Here is a 12,547-nt window from a genome sequence, read left to right as displayed (position 1 = left end):
CCAGAGATGATACACAGATGGCAAATAAACACATTAAAAGATGCTCAACTTCATTAGGGAAATACAAATTAAAATACAAATCACAATGATAAGGGGCTCAAGATGGTAGCATAGGAAGACCCTAAACTCCCCTCTTCCTAGAGACACAACAGGTTTACAGCTACATGTGGAATAATTTTTCTCTGAAAAGGACCTGAGAACTAGATAAACAATAGCCTCCACAACAAAAGACAGAAGATGCATCAAGAAGGGTAGGAGGAGCAGCCAGACAGGGTTACCCCACAGTAGGAGGGATCCCTCTAATGCAGAACACTCCCTCAAAGAGTGAAAGGATTTTGCCTCACACTGGGCACCCCAACCCTGGGGGCCAGCACCAGAAAGACAAGCCCCAAAATGTCTGGGTTTGAAAATCAGTGGTAATTAAGACCAGAAGAATCCTAGAACTACGGGGAATGGAGATCTTGCTCTTAAAGGTCTTGTATGCAAATCCATTCATTCCGAGATCCAGCACAGAAGCAACATATTGAAAACCACCTAGACCATAAGTGAGGGAGACCCACTTAACTAATTTAAAGACCTACTTACTAATTTACCACTTAATTTGGGGACAGAAATACTGGTAGAGCCATTTTTGCAATCTTATCCTAACTTGCTGGTGACTGACCTGACTGGTGCTATTTTTGGTGCCCTCTCTCTAGCTTGCTAGCACCAGGGTGTGCTCTTCCCTTCCCATGTTGTAACTGGGCTAGGAAAGTGCCCCATGCCCCACCCACCCTGCTCAGCATTCCAGCAGCAACAGGATTGGGTGAACACCCTGAGCCCCCACCCACCCCACACAAAGACCAAAGGCACAAATAGGAAAGGCAAGCAGCTCAAACCCCTCCCTCCCTGTGTAGTGGCTGAACTGCAACCAGGATGGGTGAGTGCCCTGAGCTCCACCCTTCACACACAGCAACCACATCCCTAAAATCAATGGCAGGCACTCACAACCCATACAAGGGACACACACACAGTGCCTGGTTCAGGTAGCCAGGGGAGATTGTGCTTCTGGGCCACATGGCAAAGCTCCTGCACAAGACCATGTTTTCAAGACTCAGGTATTTGTTTTGCCTAATAATGTAGACAGAGAGACAGGCAAAATGAGAAGCCAGAGAAATATGTTCCAAACCAAAGAACAAGGCTAATCCCTACAAAGAGACCTTAATAAAACAGATAAGCAACCTACCTGATAAAAAGTTAAGAGTAACGGTCATAAAGATGCTCACTGATCTCAGAAGAGTGAATGAACACAGAACTTCAACAAAGAGATAGGAAATATAAGAAACTACCAAACAGAAGTTATAACAGAAATGAGAAATACTCTAGAGTGGTTCAACAGCAGAATGGATAAAGCAGAAGTACGACTGTGTGAGCTGGAAGACAAAGAAATGGGAAACACCCAGACAGAGCAGCAAAATGAAGAAAAGAATTGTAAAAAGTGAGGATGCCTTAAGGGATCTCTGGGACAACCTCATGCATACTAACATTCACATTATAAGGGTTCTAGAAGGAGAAGAGAGAGAAAAGACTAAAAAAATTATTTGAAGTGGAGCACCGTGGTGACTTGGTGACTCTTGTTTTCAGCTCAGGTCATGATCTCTGGGTCCTAGGATTGAGACCCCCCACCCCGGTCAGGCTTCCACAGTCAATGGGGTGTCTGCTTAAGGATTCTCTCTCCCCCTCTCTCTGCCCCCCCACACATGCATGTGCTCTCAAATAAATAAATCTCTAAAAAGAAAAGTTCAGGATAGAATCTTAAAAGCAGTAAGAGAAGAGCAACTTGTTTCATATGAGGGAAACCCCATAAGGCTATCAGCAGGTTTTTCACCAGAAACTTTACAGGCCATAAGGGAGTGACATGATGTATTCAAAGTGCTGAAAAGAAAAAAACCCTGCCAACCAAGAATTCTCTACCCAGCAAGGTTATCATTCATAATTGAAGGAGAGATTAAGAGTATTCCAGAAAAGCAAAACCTGAAGGGATTCATCACCACTAAACCAACCTTATAAGAAATGTTAAAGGGACTTCTCTAAACTCTGAAGGAAAGGCACTAAAAAGAAAATATAAAAAAGTGGGGCACCTGGGTGGCACAGTCGCTTAAGTGTTCGACTCTTGGTTTCATCACAGGGTCATGGGATCGAGCCCTGCATCAGGCTCCACACTCAGTGCACAACCTGTTTAAGGCCCCCCCCCCAAATACATAGATCTTTAAAAAAAAAAAGAAAAAGGAAGAAAAGAAAATATATGAAAGGAAAAGTTCCACCAGGAAAGGTAAATAAATGATAAAAGTAGTGGATCAGCCACTTATAAAGCCAGTCTGAAAGTTAAAAAACAACAGTAGTTTAGGGGCGCCTGGGTGGCACAGCGGTTAAGCGTCTGCCTTCGGCTCAGGGCGTGATCCCGCGTTATGGGATTGAGCCCCACATCAGGCTCTTCCGCTACGAGCCTGCTTCTTCCTCTCCCACTCCCCCTGCTTGTGTTCCCTCTCTCGCTGGCTGTCTCTATGTCTGTCCAATAAATAAATAAAATCTTTAAAAAAAAAACAACAACACAACAGTAGTTTAATTAAAAGTAAGGGATATATAAAATAAAAAGATATAAAATGTGATATCAAATATATAAAACATGGAGTGGGGGGTAAAAATAAAGATTTGGAATCCATTAAAAATTAAATTACTATAAAAATTAACAAGTCTGGAAACAACAGATGTTGTCTAGGATGCAGAGAAAGGGGAACCTCTTATATTGTTGGTTGGCAGCTACTCTGGAAAACAGTATGGAGTTTCCTCAAAAAGTTAAAAATAGATCTTCCCTGTGACCCAGCAATTGAACTACTAGGTATTTATTCAAAAGATACAAACATAATCATCTGAAGGGGTGCATGTACCCCAATGTTTATAGCAGCAATGCCCACAATAGCCGAACTATGGAAAGAGCACAGATGTCCATCAACAGATGAATGAATAAACAAGGTGTGTGTGTATGTGTGTGTGTGTGTGTGTGTGCGCGCGCGCATGTGCACATGTGTGCATGATGGTATATTATTCAACCATCAAAAAGAATGAAATCTTGCCATTTGCAATGACGTGAGTGGACCTAGAGGGTATTGTGCTAAGCAAAATAAGTCAGAGAAAGACAAATACCATATGATCTCACTCATTTGTGGAATTTAAGAAACAAAACTGATGAGCATAGGGAAAGGAAAGGAAAATAAGATGAAAATAGAGAAGGGGGAAAACCATAAGAGATGCTAAACTCTATGAAACAAACTGAGGGTTGCTGGAGGGGAGGTGGGGGGAAAAGGAGTAATTGGGTGATGGACTTTAAGGAGGGCACTTGATGTAATGAGCACTGACTGTTATATGCACGAAATTGTACCCCTGAAACTAATAATACAGTATATGTTAGCTAAATTCAGTTTAAATAAAGAATTTTTTAAGAATTAAGTTACCATCAACCTAAAAGAGACTGTATATACATAAGAGGTTGTGTGTGAACCTCACGGTAACCACAAAGAAGAAACTTAATATGCAGAAGACAAAGAGAAAGGAATCTAAGCATAACGCTAAAGAAAACAATCAAACCACAGAGGAGAGAGAGAGAGAAAAAAGGAACAAAGAGGAACTACAAAAACAGCCAGAAAACAGTGAACAAAATGGCAAAAAGTACATACTTATTAATAATTGCTTTATTTTTTTTAAAGATTTATTTATTTTTAGAGGCAGAGAACAAGTGTGTGTGAGCAGGGGGAAGGGCAGATGGAGAGGGAGAGAGAGAATTTCAAGCAGACTCCCCGCTGAGTGCAGAGCCCAACATGGGGCTCAACCCCATTACCCTGAAATCATGACCTGAGCAAAATCAAGAGTCAGACACTTAACCAACTGAGCCACCCAGGCGCCCCATGATTGCTTTAAATGTAAATGGTTTAAATGCACCAACCAAAAGACAGGTGGCCGAATGGATAGAAAAGAACAAGAATTTTCTATATACTGCCCACAGGATACTCACTTCAAATGTAAAGACACACACAGACTGAAAGTGAAGGGATGGAAAAAGATACATACCATACAAATTGGAAATGAAAAGAAAGCTGGGGTAGTTATATCAGACAAAATAGAATTTAAAAGACTGTAACAGTAGACAAAGAAGAGCATTACATAATGATAATGGAGTAAATTCAAAAAGAGGATATAACATTTGTAAAAATGTATGTACACAACATGGGAGAACCTAAATCTATAAAGCAAATATTAACAGACATAAAAGGAGAAATAGTAATACCATAATAGTAAGAGACTTTATTTTTTTTTCTTTTAAACTTTTTATTTTAATTCTAGTTAACATACAATGTTCTATTAGTTTCAGGTGTACAATGTAGTGTTTCAGCAATTCCATACATCACCTGGTGCTCATCACAAGTACACTCCTTAATCAGTAGTAGTGGACTTTAGTACCCCATATATATCAACAGATCATCCAGACAGATAATCAATAAGGAAACAGTGGCCTAAAATGACACATTAGACCAGACGGACTTAATAGATACATACAGAACATTCCATCCAAAACCAGAATATGCGTTCTTTTCAAGTGCACATGGAGCATTCTCCAGGATAGATCACATGTTAGGCTACAAAACCAGTCTCAATAAATTTAAGAAGACTGAAATCATATCAAGCATCTTTTCCAACCACAACAGCGTGAAACTAGAAGTCAATTACATGAAGTCAATTACATGAAGAAAACTGGGGGAAAAAAAACCCACAAACACATGGAGACTAAACAACATGCTATTGTTTAATAATTGGTCAACAAAGAAATCAAAGAGGAAATAAAAAAAATACCTAGAGACAAATGAAAATGGAAACACAGCATTCCAAATCTTTGGGACGCAGCAAAACCAGTTCTAAGAGGGAATTTTGTAGTGATACAGGCCTACCTCAAGAAACAAGAAAAATATCAAATAATCTACTTTACATTTAAAGAAACTAGAAAAACAAGAACCAAAGTTAGTAGAAGGAAGGAAATAATACAGATCAGAGTGTGTGGGGGGGGAATGAAATACACATGCACACACACACACCAAGTAGAAAAGATTAATGAAGCTAAGAGCTGGTTCTTTGAAAAGATAAACAAAATCAACAAACCTGGAGCCAAACTCATCAAGAAAAAAAGAGGATGGCCCAAATAAGTAAAATCAGAAATGAAAAAGAAGAAATTACAACGGGTACCACAGAAATAATAAGTAAATACTATGAACAATTCTATGCCAACAAATACGTAGAAGAAATGGATAAACGCCTGGAAACATGCAGTCTTCCAAAATTGAATCGTAAAGATAGAGAAAATCTGAATAGACCACTTAGTAACAATGAAATTTGAATCAGTAATCAAAAAACTACCAACAAAAGTCCAAGTGCAGATGACTTCACAGGTGAATTCTACCAAACATTTAAATTATTCCCAAAAATTGAAGAGGAAGAAACACTTTCAAATTATTCCCCCAAAAATGAATACTTCCAAACTTATTTTGTAAGGCCAGCTTTACCCTGACACCAAAACCAGACAAAGATACCACAAAAACCCAGAAAATTACAGGCCAACATTCCCAATGAACACAGATGCAAAAATCCTCAACAAAATATTAGCAAACTGAATTCATGAAAACATTAAAAGGGATAGTACACCATGACCAAGTGGAGTTCATTCCATAAATACAAAGATGATTTAACATCTGCAAATCAATCAACATGATGTAGCACATTAATAAAATAAAGGATAAAGTTATATAATCATCTCAATAGGTACAGAAAAAGCATTTGACAAAATCCAGTATCCACTTGTGGTAAAAACTCTCAACAAAGTAGATATAGAGAGATGATACCTCAACATAATAAACACCATTTATGACAACGCACAGCTAACATCATAATGGGTGAAAAGATGAAATTTTTTTCTCTAAGATCAGAAGCAAGACAAGGATGTCTACTCTTGCCACTTTTATTCAACATAGTATTTGAAGTCCTAGCCACAGCTATTGGACAAGAAAAAGAAAAGCATCCAAATCGGTAAGGAAGAAGTAAAACTGTCACTGTTTGCTGGTGATATGATCCTATGTAGAAAACCTTAACGACTCCACCAAAAACCTATCAGAACTAGTAAATGAATGCAGTAAAGTTATAGGATACAAAAGTAATATACAGAAATTTGTTGCATTTCTACACCCTCATAATGAACTAACAGAAATTAAGAAGGTAATCCTATTTACAGTTGCATCAAAAACAGTAAAATAACCTAGAATAAATTTAACCAAGAAAGTGAAAAACCTATACTCTGAAAACTATAAAACAGTGATGAAAGAAATTGAAGGTGACATAAATAAATGGAAAGATATGCTGTGCTTTGGGGTTGGAAAAATTAAAATTATGAAAATGTCCATAATACCCAAAGCAGTCTACAAATCAACCAATTCACTGAAATCCCTATCAAAATTCCAATGGCATTTTTCACAGAAGTGAAACAAACTGAAAATTTTGTACACAACAATGAAAGACCCCAAATAACCAAAGCAATTTTGGGAAAGAGAACAAAGCTGGAGGTATCATACTTTGGAATTTCAAACTGTACTGAAAGCAATAGTAATCAAAACAGTATGGTACTGGCATAAAAACAGACAAAGATCAGTGGAACAGAATAGAGAGACCAGAAGTAAACCCACACCTCTGTGGTCAATTAACTTATATAAAGGAGACAAGAACACACAATGGGGAGAAGACAGTCTTTTCAATAAATGGTGTTGGGAAAATTGGACAGCTATGTGTGAAAAAATGAAACCAGACTGCTTTCTTATACCGTACACAAAAATAAACACAAAATGGGTTAAAGGCATAAAAGTAAGACCTGAAACCATAAAACTCCTAGAAGAAAACATAGGCAGTAAGCTCTTTGACATCAGTCTTAGTGATATTTTTTTGGATATGGCTTCTTAGGCAAGGGCATCAAAACCAAAAATAAACAAATGGGACCACATCAAACTGTAAAGCTTTTGCAGAGTGAAGGAGACCATAAACAAAATGAAAAGGCAGCCTGCTGATTGGGAGATCACTGTAAGCCATATATCTGATAAGGTGTTGATATCCAAAATATATCAAGAACTCATACAATTCAATAATAACAACAGAACAACCCCATTAAGAAATGGACAGGGGACCTGAATAGATAGTTTTCCGAAGATGACCTACAGATGGCCAACAAGCACATGAAAAGATGTTGAACATCACTAATCACCAGGGAAATGCAAACCAGAAGCACAGTGAGATACCACCTCATACTAGTCAGAATGGCTATCATCAAAAATGCGAGAAATAACAAGTGTTGGTGAGGATGTGGAGAAAGGGGATCCCTTGTGTACCGTTGATAGGAATGTAAATTAGGGCAGCCACTGCGGAAAACAGTATGGAGGTTCCTCAAAAAATTAAAAATAGAATCACCATATGATCCAGGAATTCCACCTCTGGGTATTTATCTAAAGAAAATGAAAAAACTAATTCAAAAAGATATATGTACTACCTTTATGCTTATTGCAGTATTACTTACAGGTTCCAAGACATAGAAGTAACCCAAATGTCCATCAATAGATGATAAATGGATAAAGAAGGTTGTGTGTATGTGTGTAATATTACTCAGCCACAAAAAAGAATGAAATCTTGTCTTCTGTGACAACATAGTAGGACCTCAAGGACATCATGCTGAATGAAGTCAGAGAAAGGCAAACCCTGTATGATTTCACTTATAGGTGGAATCTAAAAAAAACAACCTCATAGATATAGAGAACAAACTGGTGGCTGTGTGTGGGGGGAACTGGCAGAATAGGTGAAGGCAATTAAGAGGTAAAGACTTTCAGTTATAAAATAAATAAGTCTCAGAGATGTAATATGTGGCATAGGGGCTGTAGTCAGTAATATTATAATGATTTTGTATGGTGACAGATGGTAACTAGACCTAGTGTGATCATTTTGTAATATATAAAAATAACAAATTCCTGTCTTGTTCATCTGAAACTGGTATAATATCTCAAGTGTAATTCAGTAAGTTAAGTAATACATAAATAAATAAAACCACACTGAGTTACCATTTCACACCCACTGAAATAATTAAAATGAAAAAGATTGATCGTAAGTGTTGGCAAGGATATGGAACAAGTGGAATTCTCATTTACTGCTAGTAAGAATGCAGAATGGCATAACCACTTTGGAAAATACTTTGTTAGTTTCTTTAAAATTTAAATACTCAGTTGCCATACGATCCACTCATTTTACTCCTAGGTATTCATGCAAGAGAAGCGAAAGCATATATCCATACAAATACTTGGACGAGAATATTCATAGCATTTTTATTTGTAATAGGAGCTGGAAACAACAGTGTTGGTACAGTGTCCATCAGTAGGTGAGTGGGTCAATGGGCTGTGATAGCGAATGCTACTAAGCAGGCAGCGGTTTGTGAGATGTTTCACCCCTGCATAATGTGGCTCACCACCCTTTTAGCTTTCAGCCTTCAGTAAGCTTTCTTGCTGTGCACTGCTCAGCCCCTAAGCCAGTGTCATGGATTGAGGGTTTCATTGTGGCTTTGGTATTTCTGTTACCGATTTCTGTTTTAGTCAGAATGGGCCAGGTTATGCTGTAATAATAAATAACCCCAAATCTCAGTGGCTTAAAGGTCTGTTTCTGTGGCATGAACTGTATGTCCATTGTGCTGTAGGCAGGAGTTCTGTTCCCATGCTGAGGGAGGAGTCCTTATCTGAAACATTGCTGGGTGCTGTGAATGTTGACTTAATGTAAAATTGTTTGATACCAGACAGAGATTATGAGTGGGGGTAGGGCAGAGGGAGAGGGAAAAGCAGACTCCCCACTGAGCAGGGAGCCCGATGCAGGGCTTGATCCCAGGATCCCGAGATCATGACCTAAGCCGAAGGCAGACACTTAACTGACTGAGCCACCGAGGCAGCCCTGATTTGTAGGAGTCTAGATAGATTTTCAAGCTAGACTGCCTTTTTTTCCCATCGTCATTAGATGACTTTCGTCTTATTTTAGAATGCATTAAAATCTTTAATGACACCAATAACTATAACTTTCTTTAATCCACAGTAGAAAAAATTATATAAAATACCTTTCAACTTGTATTTACCTGGTAAGTGCTGTTTTAGATGGGAAGTCTATTCCTGTGTGTTGGATAAAGAACCCAAGATCCAGAGAAGATAAATGAATTGGCAGTTGCTACACAGCAGTGAAGCTGGACTAGAACCCAGAGTTTCCATTTTAATATTTTTGTGTAAATTGGAGAAAGATAAATGTACCATCTGCTTACATGTTTTTACTTGACAGTCTCTTCGGCAGGCCACATTTAAGAGAGGTCTTGGACGCCCGTCGCCAGTGGCTGGAGCACGATGGATCCCCCAGGGGTACTAGACGCTGAGGATGAGCTGGGGCCATTAGCCCATCTTGCCCCAAGTCCTCAAAGTGAAGCTGTTGCGCACGAGTTCCAGGAGCTGTCCTTGCAGCCCAGCCAGCACCTGCCCCCTCTGAATGAGAGGAAGAATGGTGAGTTCTTCAGCATGTGCAGTGGGGACTGGATTTAAAGCCTCCCGTCTTTGTGGGCCCAGTTAATTCCTGTCTGGTAGTGATTTTTTTTTTTTTTTTTCAGTTAAATTGGGCAGCCTGTCANCTGTCACGGAAGGGAGAGCCTCAGGGGGTACTGGCTGGTTTTGAGTAACAGGCAGACTTTCACTTTGCATTCAGTTCTTTCATTATTTCCCCACTAAGTATCTGGTAGAAGTATTCTCCTTGGAAACAAGCTCTAGATGCAACCCTTTTAGCACCAGATTTCATGCTAGGCCGGCAGTGGAGGGTAGCTTCCTGCGCTGATGCCAGGGAAGATGGACTGTGGCTTGGACTAGACTCCTCCCCTTTCCCCGTCTCCAATATGTTGCACCTTAATTTCAGAATTGACAATTTAAGCTATGTTAATGATCACTAGGAAAATAAGAATTTATTTGAGTATTTTTCTATGAATGGGTATAGGATATGATCACATTGTCAGTCTTTGCCTGTCGTTATGTACAAAGTGAATATTTTCTATTCATTTGGTGTCTGTTCAGGAAATTTTCATTGATCCCAGAGGCTTGCCAGAGTCTCCAGAAAACACAACATTTTAAATGTAATTACATTAAATGTAATGTTAATGTAAATGGATAAGGACAGATGATATACACTTAATTTTAATACTTAAAGCAAAAACTAACAAATGTAAAAATGCTAAAATTTACAAACACATCAAGCATATGTATTAAAAGGGGCCACATTAAGAATTTCAACTGAATTTATTGTGCTTTCTACAGTTCTGATGGGTTTTACATTTACAAATATACTTTCCTAAACTTTTAGTTTTAAAAGCCAGAAGAAAGAAAACCTTTCCCTTCTAGAACACTTCCTTATGTACCTCGCTACTTATTTTTCTGGGTTCTGTTTCCCAGTCCTTTTCATTATTGGCTTTATCTTATGCAGGAAAATGATATGGTACTATTCTTCCATCTTTGGTACATGTGTTTGGAGTATACTTGTTCTCCCTTTGAATAGGCCTCTGTTACTTGTTCTTGGGCATAACCCTTGTCGAGTGTGAGTGGTGTAAAGCAACATTTTGGCTCAGGTGCTGCCAGGCCTTTCAGGAGGCTGTGCTTGACAATGGCTTTAGAACCTGTAGAGTCAGGGGCTTCATTTCTAAGACAGCAGCTGACGGAGTATAACCATATTTACTAAAGCATGACTAAATGTCATCTAATTCACACAATACCTTTGGACCTGTGTAATGTTCAGATTATTATCCTCAAAAAAAATATGAGTTGTGCTGGTATAAAATTACAGTAACATACAGTAACTCAAGACAATGTTCATTTGTAGCGGAGGAGGGAAATGTGTTGGGAAGGTTTATACTTTGTGGTGATTTACTTGATAAAGCACACCACATTCTCTTGCAAGTGTTGTCTTGAATATGTATGCCTGAATATAAGGTTAGCCTGAGTATTAAGTAGTCTCCCCATATAAACTTTTAGAAAGATGGAGTAAAAGGTAAAAATTTTAATTGAGTAATTTAGTTACATGTACATAATTAAAATGACATTTCATGAAACTGCAATAATATAGAAGGATTGCTCTAGTCACACTCATATTTCATAGAACTGTCTTGCTGAGATTCTATCTATGAATCTTTGTGGGAAGTGCTTTTTTTTTTTTTTTTTCATCATCAGAACCCCTTGGCATCATCCATCTAGCACAAAATCCGGGGTGTATCTTCATTTCTGTCTCTTTTGTCTTGAGTTACAGTAGTTTTTGAGTTCACGCATGATCTGAAACTGGAGATTTTATGTCTAGACCACAAGTATCATTGACAAAACAGTGGGGTTGAGTGCGTGCCTGCGTGCGTACGTTTGTGTCTTACAGTTGTATGTTCACAGTCTCTATAACATAATCACTCGTGTGATTTGTGATTGGTCATAACATTTTATGGGGCTGTGGTTCCTATTTTAGAATATAATTATCTGTTTTGTTTTGTGTGAGTAGGTAACACATTCACTGCCCTAAAATGTACAGTGTACAAATGGGTCATAGCGAAAAGTAGGTCACCTCCCAGTCTTTCCCCTTAGCTACCTAGTTACTTCCTCAGAATTAACTACTGTTATTTGTATCCTTTCTGACAGAATAGCATTTGACTACTTTTTTAAAAACAGTTTTTCAAAGTCTCATTTGTAACAACACTCAGTACTTTCAATTTTAAGGTTATAACCTAGGACTAATTATTAATGTGTTGACTTTTTCTTCCCCCCCTTTTTATGACTCTACTAAGATATTTTTATAAACATCCTAAAACTAGTTTTGAATAAAGTTAATTTTTGAGCAAATATGTTTTCCTCAGATACTTTTTTGTTCACTATTAAGTACATGAAAAAACATCTTATAATCTGAGATGCTATGTAAAAACTCAAATAGCAGACAGTCTCCTCTCTTCTAGTAAGTGCCTTCAGGAAGTTAAAAACCTTGCCTTATATTCAGGCATACTCTCTAATTTCAGGCCTATGCTATATTAGCCTGATTTGCATATATATTCCAAGGCTTACATGGAATCCTTGTGCAACTATCAGAAATCTACCTTTTTGATAGTTGTATGAGTAGAGTGGAATCACATGAAGCAATAGGGAGATACAAGAACCGTAACTGTCTTACCTTACTGACTTTTCCATGTTTATTCTTCATTTTTAAAGTATTCTTAATGCCACGTTTAGGTCATATCATACATAAAGTGTAGATCTTGGCTTCAAAATTAATTAATACAAAGTACTGTTAGATTATTATGAAACAGTCAAATTTAGGTATTTCCTTGGTGATTGTGTTTCATTGTTAGTCTTAAGCATTTGAATTTCACTTGTTTGAGTTCTTTCCTCTTCCAGTTGGGGAAAAT

At 38.0% G+C, this 12,547-nt stretch overlaps 1 protein-coding gene across 5 annotated transcripts in view; it reads left to right on the top strand.

Moving 5' to 3' along the window:
• Window positions 1–12,547, top strand: part of MRTFB (myocardin related transcription factor B) — a 179,906-nt gene that overhangs the window by 50,040 nt on the left and 117,319 nt on the right. For all 5 annotated transcript variants that reach the window (XM_019798392.2, XM_019798389.2, XM_019798391.2 and 2 more), the window contains exon 2: window positions 9,421–9,636. In XM_019798392.2, the coding sequence (XP_019653951.1) occupies window positions 9,483–9,636 (154 nt within the window). In that variant the 5' untranslated portion in view covers window positions 9,421–9,482. The remainder of the gene's footprint in view (window positions 1–9,420; window positions 9,637–12,547) is intronic.

The sequence above is a fragment of the Ailuropoda melanoleuca genome, chromosome 10, assembly GCF_002007445.2.
Source record: "Ailuropoda melanoleuca isolate Jingjing chromosome 10, ASM200744v2, whole genome shotgun sequence".
Classification (NCBI taxonomy): Eukaryota; Metazoa; Chordata; class Mammalia; order Carnivora; family Ursidae; genus Ailuropoda; species Ailuropoda melanoleuca.
Note: the sequence above shows the minus strand (reverse complement) of the source record. Positions and strands in the feature narration are given on the sequence as shown.